The sequence below is a fragment of the Coenobita brevimanus genome, chromosome 29 (assembly GCF_032717465.1).
Source record: "Coenobita brevimanus isolate Jiangsu-jjx chromosome 29, ASM3271746v2, whole genome shotgun sequence".
Lineage (NCBI taxonomy): Eukaryota > Metazoa > Arthropoda > Malacostraca > Decapoda > Coenobitidae > Coenobita > Coenobita brevimanus.
The window spans coordinates 1,192,697-1,209,356 of NC_136982.1; the positions used below are offsets into that span (position 1 = coordinate 1,192,697).

Sequence of the window (16,660 nt, forward strand, 5' to 3'; positions counted from 1 at the left end):
CATCATCCTGTCTCTTTTTCCCACCTATAGGCGAGGTGAGGAGAGGTCCAGAAAGGGAGACAAAAGAAAAACACAATAGAGGAAATAATGGACAGTATGACCAAATGAACTGAACCACACACTCATTCACTGACCCTCCAAGTCTACACTGGCCTTGTTTCAAAGAAGACACATGTCCTAATGAGGACCAATCTTTTGTTCTAAATAAATTTTGTTAACATTGATTAAGTCTTGCTGAGGCACTCCTTCTCTTGTTAGGTCTCCACACCATTGCATAGAGACCTATTGCATCAGATCAATTTCTTTCTTCACCATCTTTCTTCTTCCAAACACTTTTCAGTTTAGTCACATTCCTTTATTTCTTCACCAATATGCTTCAGACTTCGTACACTCTTTCTATTTCTTTAAAATGTCTTTCAAAGGGATTTATGAAGTCAACAGTGAAATAACACCAATTTAGGAATTCTAAGTTCTAGTAACTTCATTAAACTTAAAGGCAATATGCACAGAATTATGTCAGTGTACTGTAGCTGTGTGGAGACAATCCAGCATTCCCTCGGGAATGTTGGCCATCTTCTGTCAAACCATTCCTTTCCTTTATGTTCAAAATTTGTACCAATTTTGTCTGTCCTGAAAAACAGGCAATTCACAATCTTCCACCATCTATGTACTTTAATTTATATTGCTTTAATACAAAATAATGGATAATTTTCATTGACATAACTCTGGGTTATTTGTGCCACAGAAAGGAACCTCAAAAATGTGTTGGCTCTGAAAATAAAGAAAAACAAAGTTTGAAATTGATAAAGCATTATTATACAATATAATACATTGTATGGATACACAAAAGCAATTAGGAATGCATTAAATGTAGATTTCTGTGAGTCTCAGCAAAGTTACAGCAGCAGGTAAAGAGCTACAACATTGGACAATGCAACTTTTGCTATCTATCACCTACACTCACAGCAATTATCTGCATCTGCAATTTATAATTTACAACAGCAGACATTCAGACTGCTGTAATAAGTAACCTAGTGATGAGAAACAATTAATTTCAATCTCAAATCTGATAAGGGCACTGAAATATAGCTATTCTTAGTACATGTTTCATTTATTAACGTCTTATTCAAAATTGGCAACTACAAATCACAAAATATGAACTCAATGCAATCGGACTATAAACATTGAACATAGATTAAATACTCAATTGGGATATAGTTTGGTTCAAGCTCCCTAAACATGGTCCCAACCACAATTTTTCCATACATATTTCTAGGGGGGGCATATACACACGCAGACACACTAATGCACGTTAGAGATTAAGAAAAATAGATACTAGCAGTTCTGAGATGTATATCATATATATAGTAACAATCAAAGGGGATGATGAATCAATGCTAAAACCACACATACAACAGTTAGTCCTTACATAAGGTATTTTAGTGGTTGTATTGGGGGGGGGACCCTGAATAAGTTGCTTGCTTGAGAGTGGAGGATTTTTTTACAATCAACATCAAGGAACCCACTAATGCACATCAGCTTTTCTTAGTAACTCATCCTCATCCAAAAATAGAATAAAATTATTTTTAAAAAGTACCTTATCACTACTTCCTCTCACCGCAGCCTGCACAGGCCACCTTGGGCACTCTTAAAACTTCATCATTAATCTTCAGACCTTAGTGGCAAAACCTAAAGTGCATAATAATTTAAACAAGCACACTGTTTTTTTCTAAATTTAGGTTAAAGAATTCATTTCTAATCTTCAAACTGACACATGCCAATTTTTGTACCTGAAAATCAATCATCAGCTTGGGTAATTCTTTGCAAGAATGAAATTTTTGGAGCAATAAACCAAATTTCCCAGGCCCCTGACACTCTGGCTTAATGTGCGGAATGTATGTAGTGCATCAGTGTGTAGGGTCTGCAGATAGGGCCTCCATATATATATATATATATATATATATATATACTGTACTGCAAATAATTTAATCTATACTGTTTAAGTTAGTAAGGGTTTATGAATGCTGTTACCAGCATATTCAAAGGTTAATTCTTATTTCGAGTGTAGTTGAAAAATTAAATGCTACATTACATTTTTGTATACACTCTCCACCCCAACTACTGTACTTTGAATAAACTTGCTTCCCCTAGTAGTAGCTTTCAAACAAAAGAAGCTGCAATAACTAGTGTTTTAGAGCTTAAAAAGATCATTCCTTGGTATATAAAGGTCCGACATAATGTTGTAAAATGTACATGTTAAGATATCTGAAATATAACACCAGAAATAAGTAAAATATCTATACACAATCAAGCCAATGGAAAAGCTTTGATTGAACATCAGCTCGTCTGTTATCCCACCATGTTAGTAAAGAAGCAATGTAATGGCTGCCAGCAGTCTAGGTTCAGGCTGCAGTTTCCTAAGATATATACCTTCTTTGTGCTTTTTAATAAAATTTTGTTGCATTTCTGATTCTAAATTGAAACTCTCTTATACAGCTTGATATTCAGTCTATCATATTCAGTACTTTGAACACTATGTCTCTAAACTCATGTCACACTGTACACATCTTATTAAAGCAATTTCAGATACCATCAATAAATAACCACTGTCTAGCATTAATAACCTGCTATATAAAGTTGCTATTCTAACATATTAAGACAGAGTAGTGAATGATGATAACTGCTACAGCTTGAGAACTGATGTAATATGCCAAGACTGGTGGCAGCTTTCTGGGCAAACTGGGGGTGGGTGGGGGAGGGGGTGGGGGACTTTCACTCTCCTCTGGCCCAGTGAGGGAATACAATGGCCTAACTCTTTTCAATGAGTAATACAAAGCACCATGTATTACTGTATGAAAAAAACACTCATAATATATATATATGTATACCGGTACTTGCTATTTAGGATTTACAAATCCAATATTCTGTATTACTAATTACTGGTACAATGTGTTTGTCACTTATCTGTGATCAGGAAGAAGTCCTTCTTATCCACTTTAAAGATATCAAAACTGAAACACAAAAAGTTTCACTAGAATACCATATTCTCCAAAGTCTACAAATCAGTAGTTCTTTGGTTAAATAAAACACATTAAAAAGATATTTAACATTTTCCACTTTGAAAACAAAACATGCTAGCGCCTACTACTGTAACAGTCGACTCAGCTAGTGAAGGGCCCTGAGTCATGTGCATTAAAACAATATACAGTATAACCAAAATTCTGCTAAAAGACCCTCACAATATAAAAGGAATTAAGATCCTCATACCTGCTCATCCAATATTGTGAAGTTTGCATATGACAGAAAGTTTTGGCAACAAAAACTTGTCACATTGCCTGGCACAAAACTTTTTTTTCATAGAACATCAACACATCAAAAAATTTACACCATTGAGCAGTTTTAATTTCCATTATACAAAAACATTTATAGTGACCAACGTTTTATGGTATGATCTTTATTTCATGAATAAATATCCCCATAACTGCATACAGAGCTTAGTACAGTAGATACTTTTAAGTATTTCATTAACCAAGTAAAATTCTAAACATTCTTGAGTACTTTCCTGATGGTAATATTTCAGCTGGTGTAGTTCAGCATCTCCACTCACCACCACCTCAAGGGTAACTGGCTCACTGGTACAAAGGTCATCATTTCTACACTGACTCTTTTAGTGTCTTCCTGTCAACACTTTGAGTTCAATTTGTTCTGAATCTTTTTATCTGGGATGTATACTGATATTTATATATATATATAAAATATATATGTCATACATATATATGGTACATATATATATTATACAGTACCTACTTCATGCAAAAAGAAAAATTCAGAGCTGCATAATCATGTAACTTGTAACGAACACAGTCACAGGGCAGCATTCTCACTTTAATATAAAATATTGCACAAAAGAAATGCGATGCTTCAAACAAATTTTATACATGATCTCTTATAAAGATTGCCTAATGAAATATGCAAAAATGAGTGCTAGACCATTACAAACAACATAAATTTATTAATAATCATAATTATTAGAATATACTCTAAAATGCAAGAAAATACACAAGTAATGTTAATTTTTACACTGTGCCTTAGGACTCACAGAGTCTTACAGTATTAAATAGCTCAAGACTTTACAAGGAGGAAGAGAAGAAAAATATTTGCTCTTGTGAACAGGCAGATCATAGTCATTCATTCCCAGTGGCAGTTAAAAGTAAGTATTAGTTCACAAAATCTAATTACCTAAGTTTCCTTTTGAAATTGATGAAAAGAAGCCATCACACATCATTCTGATTTATCACATCAAAGTGAATCGCATAGAAACACTAATCCAACATATATGTACTCTACAACTTTGCACACATGGACATATTTTTTTTATGTTATTAACTTTGATACATACCTACATACATGCAACTTGGGGAATCTAGCCATTTGTCATTCTTGTATTAAATCATAAAAACTGTTGAACCCATAGAGTGTACTATGTAATCTACAAGGTGTGTGATGAGAGTCGGCTGCATTTTGGCATAGTTAAATCTGGGCTTCGACCATGCATAGTAAACAAAGCTGCAGTCGATTACAATGACGGCCAATAAGGAGACTCCAGGAGACCAATGGAAGTGTTTGCCTGGGATGAAGATTGTTCCTTGTTCTACTGGGCACTCCTCCACCGATCATCCATCTAAAATTAATGAAGATCAAGGATATGTTTTGATTTCACTAATTTTACAGCAGTCCATCATCTTTTTTCTGCAAATTCAAGCATATTTTGTCACTTCAAATTTCTCTTCATCAATTCTATTAGTACCAGTCATTCTCAATTACTCTATGTGCCAGCTGAATCAACCTGACCAAAAACAAAAAGAAAAAAGCTCTTCCTCTCAAACTGCATGTAACCCAACTTTCAAAAGCACATCAATATACATATGTAAATAGTTTGTTGTGTCTCCTGTAGTGGTGTTATCCTGGTGCTCCTCGACCCCGCCCACCACATGACTAGTTATCTTCCAGACCCAAGTGGCTGGTTGGCAGTGGCACCCCTCCCTGCGCGCGCCATCTTATTTGCTAAAAAATGGCACTTGCTCCAACCACAGCAACTTGACCTTACCATCACACCATCACTTGACAGCCTCTGTCTAGGATTACCTGAGGCAGTGCTTTTCTACATAAAGGCAAGTATATCTCCAGTGTTACTTGACGTCAACTTGCATGAAATTTGTAGATGTATACTTTTCAGGTGTTTCTTCTCAGACAATATTCTTAATATACTGTAGATCAATATAATATTTCATCAAGTGGAATTCAAGTGACACTGGAGATAACTCCCCTCTGTGGCACCTTCAAGTCATCACTAAACTGCTTCTTGGCACTGCTGCCATCACAGCCGGGGCCCTGGCACTGTCTGCTCACTGTGAGTCACCAAGTATAAAGCAGCATCTCCCACAACCAAGCACCAGCTGCATTTGCCAGACTGCATGGTACACATAGTGGCGAGCACACAGCCTTAGGTATACAACGACGCACATGCACTGGGGGTCTCTGGAGGGGAGTACTAAACTTGTACACATACACTGGGAGCCACATTAGCTTCTAGACACTGCAAAAGGCCTCTAGAACTCAGCAAACTCCTTGGCACATTTTTCAGTGGAGGAGATGCGGAGAGCCTCCTCCTCATAGTCGTCAAAGTTGCTGGTATCGCCGGGACCCTTGCACTTGGGAATGAAGGGTGCTTCGACCTGATGGCAAGTCAAATGTCATGACATAGTAGAAATGAGCTCTTTGCAAGGCAGTAGTCACTATACTAATTAATACAGCTTGACTGGAGTTACCGCAAGTCCTGTCCATCCTCACTTAAAGTACAGAATGTATATATGCAGAATGTTACTTTAAAGGCAACAACTTCACGTAAAAAATTGTTTTAGTTCAAGACTGAGGGGCTGAAAGTGCAAAAAAACACTTATTAATAACTTCAAAAGACTAAGAATCTGAAGCAACTTTAAATAATGAAATTCTGATAATTCAACAGCAACTTAATAATGACAGAACTTTAAATGACAACTGTTTTGATAAACTTAACATTTACAGATATTTAGTCTGCAGTAGTAATTTCCCTTAACAAAAGATATGTATATTTAAATGTTTTTCTTTGCAAGTCATAGGAAAGGTTTACTGAGAATGAACAGAATAAAGAAAAAAATCTGAAATAACACACACTAAAATCTATTTACTGATTATATTTATACTCACATGCACAGAATGCCATACCAACCCTTTAGAATTCACAAAACTCCTTGACATAAAGTTCAGTGGGGTGGAAGCGGAAGGTGGCCCTGCTCTCCTCATACTGACCAAATTGGGTTGTGTCCCCAGGGCTCTTTAGTCTGGGAACCAGAGGGGCTGCAAGCTACCACAACACACCATAACATGCAAGAGTCAGCAGTGCAAGCATTAAAGGTACTAAAACACATAGTGGCCTTGAGGAAACATACCCAGTGACTGAGAATATTGTTCAGTATCTAGGAAGACTATGGTACTACACTCTTAACAGCACTGGAACAGCAACTACAGTGTGCAGGGTGCTGACAGTTTCAGATCCTTTGTCATAAAAGTAGTTACAATACACCAATGCAGGATGAAATTTGAAGATTGTCAAGATAATTCTGAAAATATACGTCATGATACAACAGTAATCTAAGCAACCAAACATATTTAAACTGCAAGTACTAAGTTACCATTTCAGGACTTTTAATACCTTCTAGAGGACTGAGGAGAGAAATAGTAGCTAACATATCTGCAGGTATGGATACCAGAAAATTTCAAAATACTGCAGGCCACAAACATGTCATTTTCACCAACAATTAATGAACGGGGCCAACAAGTAAAATTTGCAATATTCTCACCCCAAAATATTAATCCTCAAGTAAATAATAAAAACCTATTTTATTAGCTGCATTAGTAAGCTACAAATTTATGGGAACTTCACTAATATCAATCAGTTTACAATGCACTCCTTCAATCATCATCATCGTCAACCCTAATTCCCACCTCTGTGTGTGTGTGTGTGTGTGTGTGTGTGTGTGTGTGTGTGTGTGTGTGTGTGTGTGTGTGTGTGTGTGTGTGTGTGTGTGTGTGTGTGTGTGTGTGTGTGTGTGTGTGTGTGTGTGTGTGTGTGTGTGTGTGTGTGTGTGTGTGTGTGTGTGTGTGTGTGTGTGTGTGTGTGTGTGTGTGTGTGTGTGTGTGTGTGTGTGTGTGTGTGTGTGTGTGTGTGTGTGTGTGTGTGTGTGTGTGTGTGTGTGTGTGTGTGTGTGTGTGTGTGTGTGTGTGTGTGTGTGTGTGTGTGTGTGTGTGTGTGTGTGTGTGTGTGTGTGTGTGTGTGTGTGTGTGTGTGTGTGTGTGTGTGTGTGTGTGTGTGTGTGTGTGTGTGTGTGTGTGTGTGTGTGTGTGTGTGTGTGTGTGTGTGTGTGTGTGTGTGTGTGTGTGTGTGTGTGTGTGTGTGTGTGTGTGTGTGTGTGTGTGTGTGTGTGTGTGTGTGTGTGTGTGTGTGTGTGTGTGTGTGTGTGTGTGTGTGTGTGTGTGTGTGTGTGTGTGTGTGTGTGTGTGTGTGTGTGTGTGTGTGTGTGTGTGTGTGTGTGTGTGTGTGTGTGTGTGTGTGTGTGTGTGTGTGTGTGTGTGTGTGTGTGTGTGTGTGTGTGTGTGTGTGTGTGTGTGTGTGTGTGTGTGTGTGTGTGTGTGTGAGAGAGAGAGAGAGAGAGAGAAAACGAAAGTAAAAATTATCAAACAGCATACCATATGAAATGGCCACACAACTTTTTACATGGGTAAAAACCATCCACACATTTTTTTTTTTTTTTAATCTCTTACTTCACAAACACCTGTGAGAAAGAGTTGTCAACTAGCATATCAAAATGGGGTGCAAACTTCGTCACAAGCAACTCAGTAAACCTCACTGGTAACAAATCACATATAACAATCGCCAACACATACATTCCCTCCAATCATCCCCTACAATACCACACAATTACTCTACACAAATACACCACATCAATAACATACCCAACATCATCCTGGGTGGTGATTTCAACACCAAGGCATCGGCCTGGCAAGTCAACAACCCTGACACAGACAGAGGGCTGGTACTACAATCCCAAAGAGATCATCTTTTCATGCAGACTAATCTTCATCCATATACCCATACCCCACACCAAGCCCTCTTCCTCCCATCATCCCCAGACATCACCTTTTGCTCCCCAAACCTCGCCCCCAAAACATCCTGGAGAGTAGTCAAATCCCTTGGATCTGATCACCTCCCAATCATCATCACTACCAAAAGCAGAATCACCCCAGCTGGCCACAGACACATATACACTAATTATAAGAAAGCCAACTGGGAGGCCTTCACAACTGAAACAGAACATTTTGAAACATTAAACAGTATATCCATCACAAACATCAACACCACTGTGCACACTTCAATACAATTATACAAAATGCAGACAATAGACACATCCCTACAGGCAAACAGAAAGAGACACAACCTCAACTTCACACCAAAAATTCAAGGCCTCATCAGTCAATGGGACACACTATAACACTCCCCAACACCCCATACACAAGACACCATACAACAAATACAAGAACTCAACACTCAAATAAACAATAAAATATCAGAATAGCAAACACTAATCTGGAATAATTATCTCCAAACACTTGACCACAAAACAAACACCAGCAAACTCTACATAACACTAAACAGCATCACACTCTCCAACAGCAACACTACACAATCACACGCTGCCATCACAACAACAGACACCATACCTTCAAACAAACAACATGTAAACACTCTCATCAATAACTTTTCACATGTCAGCCACCTTAACCCCCTTCGCGACGACTGACTTATCATCTATCGTAAGAGACAGTTCCCCACAGACCCACACTACGCACCTTTCACTTGCAACCAGATGAAGCACATCATTAGCAACCTTAAGCACTCATCTGCCTGTGGACCAGACAACATAAGCAACATTCACCTTAAACACCTTGGACCACAAGGCATACAAGCTAGCAGTCACCAACATATCAAACTACAGCTACTCACACAACATAATACCCAACATCTGGAAGCATGCCATTATCATCACTATCCCTAAACCCAACAAAGACCCCACATTATCTTCCTTACGCCACCCCATCACACTCCTCTGCACCCTTTCTAGTCACTGAACGACTGGTACTACAACTAGTTACACCTCACACCCCACTAGCCCCATTACAACGTGGCTTTAGGGAACTACACTCCACAAACACTCTTCTTACAGACCTTACACAGAGAGTTTTTGATGGCATGAATTCAGCTAGGCCACCACATAGAACACTCCTAGTCACACTAGATATTAGAAAATCTTTTGTTGCCATCCCCTGCCACAACCTCACAAACAAAATATTCAACACAAACATGAACAATAACACAAAAAGATGGCTGGCAAACTAATTAGCAGGCAGATGTGCACATGTAACATTTGCCGGTCAGTCTTTGAACATCAGAAACTTCACAAATGGCGTCCCCCAAGGATCTATTTTGTCCCCTACACTCTTTAACCTATACATGCATGACATACCCACACCCCACACACCACAAATACACACAGCTTCCTATGCAGATGATATAACACATGTACACACCAAATTGCAAACACAGCTGCACACATCCTCCAACCTTACCTCAACACATTACACAAATGATTCACCACAAACAGGCTCAAAATAGCCCCAGCCAAATCTACAGTGACCCTTTTCACAAACTGGACAGCAGAACACAGTCACATTCCACACCTCACCATAAACAACACTCCCCTCACACACACACACACACACACACACACACACACACACACACACACACACACAAAATCCTTGGTGTAACATACAATACATCAATGTCATTTAAACAACACATCACAAACATTAAAAATAAAATAACACCAAGACTCAATGCTCTGAGGTCACATATTGGATACAACAAAGAAACCACCACCACAGTATACAAACAATACATATGTTCAGTGATGAATTATGCAAGCCCTGCTTGGGCTCCTAACCTCACTAAAACACACTGGAATACTCTACAGACCATACAAAACAAGGCCCTAAAAATAATCACAGGCTGCAGAGCTACTACACCCATAGACCATCTACATCAAGAAACCAAAGTCCTCAAAGTCAGGGATCGTCTAGACATGAGAGGTACCCAAATTCTCGCTGCAGCCTCCACAAACCCACAACATCCACTACACTACATGGCAGCACATCCACACACACCAAGGAACATCCAAACAAGACCCAGCACAGGATATCATAAACAAATACTGTCATCTCTTCCCACTCGCCAGCCTCAGACCAGCTTCCAGAGCATATTCAAACTCAAATCACTCGCCGCTCCATCCAGTCACTGAAAGACAACACACAGCTACATGCACGGCCTCCTGATATCCACTCTTCTAAATCCTATCTCCCTCGTGAGGGCAGGGTCCACCTGGCCAGGCTGAGATGTAGGCATCATCCAGCCCACTAAAGTTATTAGAAGTGGCTGGATGACTCCATCGCTGATGCCTGTCCAGGATGTGATACAGCACCCCATATTATGAAGCACATTATGGAAGACTGCATTGCACACAATCACCTATGCCAACAACACAACATACACTCCTTGAGAGCTTTGTGGGAAAGCCCGGTCTCGGCCGTGACCTTCCTCAGAGAATCGGGGCTGTTCAGCCAGACTGCCTAGGGGACAACTTCTACTACTACTACTACAACAAGGGGCTCAAGACTGGTCCCAGATGCACACCAACATTCACAGAAAACTCATCACTCAAATCACCACTCACTCTTACCCGTGTCCAAGCACCCACATACATAGCCACATTTCTAACCAGCCTCTCCTAGATTCCAAGCATCATCATTGCCCACTTTACCACCTCCCTATGGACTCTTTCAAAGGCCTTCTCCAAATCAACAAAGTACAGATCCCTTTTCTTTCCTGTATATTTTTCTTGAAGCTGTTGAACAAGGAATATGTCATCAGTAGCCCCTTTGCCTGGCATAAACCTAAACTGCATCTCATCAATATTCACTCTTTCTCTAACCATACCTTCTAGAAATTTCTCCATTGCCTTTATTATCTGGTCCAAAAGTTTTATGCCTCTTTCATTTCTCCTTTACAGGGCATCACCCTTACCCCTGTACAAAATTACAATCACACTCTTCAACCAATCATCTGGGAAAACATATTTAGATAACCGTATTTATCAGGTCAGTGACTAAACCAACTCTATTATCTCCTGAGGCCTTCAGCATTTCAGCAGTCAACCCAGACACACCTGCTGCCTTCCCCACCTGCATCCTGCCTATTGCCCTGCTCACAGCAGCAGCATGAATCAAAGGCCAAGGGTCAAACACTGGATCTGCTGACTCCAAACCTTCCCTGTTCCAGTCAAACTCCTCATTCAGCAACTGATTATAATGATCTCTCCAGGCGTCTATATATAAATAAAAAAATATATATATATATATATATATATATCAGGCATCTATATATAAATAAAAATATATATACAGTATATATATATACAGTATACATATGTCCCACCATCATCTGGACCTCCTTTCCCATCCTAGGGCAGGGTGAGGAGTAGCAACATCCAGACAGTCCAAGTTTGCCCACTCCAATGGGCCATGCTTCCATTCATTCATCATTCAAGCCCCTGGAATCCTGGCTTTATCTGATATGCCAAAAACTTTCACCAGGTTCTGTAGCTTCACATAAATGTATCCGATAGAGCCAATCCCAACGCTGTCACGTTTAAAGGAGTGCCAAATGACTGATCATGCACTTTTTCTCACAACATTTACCAAGCCATCTTGATCTCTTGTCAGTCCCCAGCCTCACCAACTTCCATACCTCTCTTCCTTACACATTCATCCACCATCCCTCCATCTTCTCCTTTGCCTACCTCACCTCCTCCCTCCTTCAAATTTGCTCAGATGTACCTTTTTCACCACTCTATTGTTATCCATTCTCTCCACATGACCATACCATCTCAGTACACTCTCTTCAATTCTGGTGTCCACAGACTCCCTCACTCTCCATCCTTCACGAGTCACATTACTTCATATCCTATCCATTCTCTCTACTCCACACACATTCCTCAGCAGTCCCATCTCCACTGCTCTCACTCTTTTGACTTTTCACTTTCATGCCACACCATAGTCTCATATCCATATGTTAAAACTGGCACTAACACTCCTTCGCATAAGCCTCGTGCAGCAGCAACACTCAAGCCTCTGTTTATTATCAAGGCCTCCATAGCACCAGCTACCTTCCTTCCTTGTCACTCTACTTTCCACTTCTTTTGCACATTTTCCTCTCTTTTCTGTCACTGTACCCAGGTATTTGAACTCTCTCACCAATTCAGTCTCTTTCCATTCACTGTAATATCACACTAAGAGTCACCTTCTCACTTGATTACCATCACTTTACTCTTTTCTATGTTTACTCTCAAGGCATGATGATCATAGACATCAGCAAAACTCTGCATTAGTCTACCAAGCTCTTGTCTGGTATTTGCAAGTTGCACTGCATCATCAGCATACAACAAATGTGAGATACCATATTCCGTTCATCATCATTCATTACCAATACCATCCCTCTCTCCATCACTCGTATTGTTACTTCTCTCATCACCTCATCCACATATATATCGAACAACTATGGGGACATCACACAACCTTGTTGCACGCCCACAATGATCGTGAACCATTCATTTACATGCCCATTTACCCTTACACATACCTCACTACCATCATAAAAACTCTTGATGGCACCTAGCAGCTTACCATCTACACTGTACATGTGCAAAACCTTCCACAATCCTTCTCTGTCTACTTTGTCGTATGCTTTCTCCAGACCCATAAATGCCATAAACACCTTATAGTCCTTCTTAAAAGCCTTCTCCACTATCTGCCTCACTGCAAATATTTGATCCACACATCCCTTGCCACTCCTAAAGCCACCCTGCTCATCACTCAATGGGACTTCTGATATCTCTCTTACTTTCTCTCTATGTACATATTATATAGATAGATAGATAGATAGATAAATAGGTTGACTGATTGATTGATTGATAGATAGATACATACAGTACACACATATAGATATATACTTATGTTGGGATAGGCCGGTCCTGCGGTGGACATTCAACGGTTGGTGATGATGATGATGATGATATATATATATATATATATATATATGCAGTAGATATTATATAGGCTTACCTTTATATCACAGTAAAGACTGGTTATATAGCTAGTTCCCATAAATGTTATTCTCAAGTAGCTCCCAAAGTAAAAGCAAGTAGTGTATTATATCTACTTTACGGTAAGCAAAAAAACACAGTATAGCAACATGCATTAGTTAGTATACACCGCATAAAGTAAGAGAAAGTTAAAATATAAATTGTGTAAAAGTAAAATACGATCATTGTATACAGTACTTAAGCATCTAAAATTTATAGCCTTACTTTCAACAGAAATACAGTTCAGATCTGGTAATATCCTAAGGCTGCTTTCTGAATTCTAAGCACATCTATCTAAGCATCTGGCATAACTGTAGGAAAAGAGCTAGTGCAATGGACTTCATTTATAATAATTAAATATATATTTAAAAAAAAAAAATACAGTTAGATGCATTTTTATTGCCTAGTTATTCTTGCAGACTGGAGTGCACTGCATCCATGGTGAGGAAGCTTCAACTAAGGTGTGTATGAGTGAGTTTCAGAGGTGAGGGGAAACAAAAACCTTAGTGCAGAGTGAACAGACCTTGATTGGTAATTATATACCAGTACTGCTACAAGAGTGAAATTAGTGACCATATTTTGTGTTGAAGACACTGGAAATTAAAACCTTCCACTAAGATCATGCAAACTTCTACTGTAATTCTACTGCCACCATTACTTACCGTAAGATGGGGCTATTCGACTCACCTTGAGGCAATTAGACTCAATAAGGAGTAATGAGACTCAGGTGGTCAGACAATGTAAAAAGGGGTATATCTGACACTCTCATATGATGCTATAATCTGAAGTTGCTAATTTATATTGTAAATTAAATTTAGGGACAGCTTGCTGAAGGTCAGTGAACTGTGATCAATTTCTCATTCTGTTATTTTCACATTTTTTTTAGCTGTAACTTACAATAATAAAGACAAGATTAACTGTATTTTCCTCCGTTGTCCCTTGGATATATAATAACAAACTGAGTGTCATTAATATTTATCCACCTACCAGAGTAAGTTAGCTGCTTTTGTTTATAAAATAATATGATTTTAGACTAAAGGGGCAATTTGACTCAGGCAATTTGCCTTGGCACTTTGGGGCAATTTATATGTTGCAACTTCATCAGTACTATCTGGACAGTTGTAAAGATTACATCCCAGATTTCAAGGATAATCTTCCAAGTACAGACTGAGTACATGGCTTCCTGAAGAGACATAAAAGTCCTGCTGTCCTCCAGGATATGCCAAAATATTTTGAGGAAGCAGGCTGCTGTCTCTGAAGAGGTCATAGTGGCCTACTTTAAAAAGGTAGAAGACAGCCTTAGGGGAGCACCCCCTCCAAACATTATTAATTATGGCAAAACCAACATCACGGATGATCCTACGGGAAAGCTCCGGATATTCAGGCACGGTAAAAAACATGAGGAGATTATCATGAATAACAGTTCAACATCTATCATGTTTTCCATCACTGCCAGCAGCAAGTACCTTAGTCCAAATATTGTTTCCATGGCTCAATGCTAGCAGCTGTCATGGATTGAAGGAGGACCAATCAACGTATATAACCAAACTTCTTCTGGCTGCTTCGATTCGAATTGAAGCAGGGGGAGCAGAGAGGTGGGCCTCCTGAAGGCACACAACTAATGGACAGTACTGGGCAAGAAGGCATCAAAGGTCGGAGCAACTTGAATGAAAACCTCGAATGTTTCACTGAAGGAAAGCCCACCGAGTCCAACTGCCCCACATCAGGTGTTGATAAACATAACTTTTTTTTTTTTTTTTCCCCCAAATATGCCTTTTCTGTGTTTTTCTATGTTGAATCATTTGTGTTTCATTACCCATACAGTAAAGCTTTTTAAGTGCCCTAAATGTTGCACTACAAACCTTAGTGCAACAAAAAATAGCCAATAGGTGAGTTGAACAGCCCACCTTTCGGTACTTTTTCAGTGAGAAAAAGCAGGGCATACATTGGATCAATCTTACCTTCCTTTGATATACAGCAATCCAGTCTGTCGATGCAAACCACTTGTGATTCTTGATATCATTAACAGCATTCTTGAGGTTTCCATACCGCTTGGTCAGGTCAACCTGCAGTAGATTCCTTAACAGATCCTTCAGGTCAGAAGAGAAGTGACCAGGGAACCGCACCTGTAATAACAAGGTTGTGATTAAGTTAGAGTACATCTTAATGAAGCTTCCCAGCCTCTTTCACCTATGATGATAGCCAAGTGGTGGGTCAATCTGATACATCACCAAGAAGACTCATTCCTACCTCAAAAATAAGGTTTATCATATTTCATGCAACCACAACTTAGTGCAGGGAGGCCTAGTTATACAAGAATCATGTGTTATAATGCTGGCATGTACTGGGCACTTTCTGGCATTACAAGTACTGAAAATCCAAAGTTACAATGGCCAGTTGAGAATCCATGAATCAATTAAGAGGCCTACATAATGAAAACTCAAGACATGCACAGCTGCGAAGCTAGCTGGACAAAGTGTGGAATAACATGACACTGATGTCTTGGGGGCAAGTTTGTGAGCTCTATGCACCCCTCCTTCCCACTCTTCCACAAGCTGCCTCACTCTCATTCTCTCTTGCACTCACTTTGGTCATATTTGGTGTAATGGGCTGTACACACAGGTACGGTATTATCTAAATGATCGACTCTATTGGATACCTTTATGTGAAGCTACAGAATGTGGTGAACATTTTTTGGCATATCAGACAAAGCCAGGATTCTGGGGACTTGAATGATGAGTGAATGGAAATGTGGCCCATTGGACTGGGCAAACTTGGGCTCTCTGGACGTTGCTACACCTCAGCCTGCCCTTGAGTGGGAAAGGAGGTCCAGATGATGATGATGATAGTGATATACAATGAGCTCGCTCTGCTTCTTACTTCATGCCTTCCAAACAGTGGTGAAGTGACAGAAGGGCAGCTCAACCCCAATGAACTCAAACATTTGTACCGTATACTGTTCAAGTACAGTAAGTGTACATATACAGTATATTCCTATACTATTTTCTATTTCATTCTGCTTCCATTACAGTACTTATACATTATTATAGGTCAAATGTTATTGCTATATGTGCTTTAGGTGTAACTAAATTTATTCTTGTTTAAAACTGTCATACATGGCAGTGTAGGTGTAATGTGGTGGTGGTCAGGAACCAAGTCTTTTTAAAGGTAATGTGATTTGATGTACAAGCATTCACTTAACAAGCTGATTTTGGGGTAACTAAACTATAGTACTCATAACTCTGTGACCTCCCTGCATTCAAGTTGTAGGAAAGGCCCTGTTCTGTCAAGTGAAATGAAACTGAGTA

At 39.4% G+C, this 16,660-nt stretch overlaps 1 protein-coding gene across 7 annotated transcripts in view; it reads right to left on the minus strand.

The window, feature by feature from the left end:
* Positions 1–350: 350 nt before the first annotated feature.
* Pka-C1 (Protein kinase, cAMP-dependent, catalytic subunit 1) overlaps positions 351–16,660 on the minus strand; it is a 417,464-nt gene continuing 401,154 nt past the window's right edge. For all 7 annotated transcript variants that reach the window (XM_080268798.1, XM_080268796.1, XM_080268795.1 and 4 more), the window contains 2 exons: positions 15,314–15,478; positions 351–5,735 (listed from right to left, as the gene is read on the minus strand). In XM_080268798.1, coding sequence (XP_080124924.1) covers positions 5,610–5,735; positions 15,314–15,478 — 291 coding nt within the window. In that variant the 3' untranslated portion in view covers positions 351–5,609. The remainder of the gene's footprint in view (positions 5,736–15,313; positions 15,479–16,660) is intronic.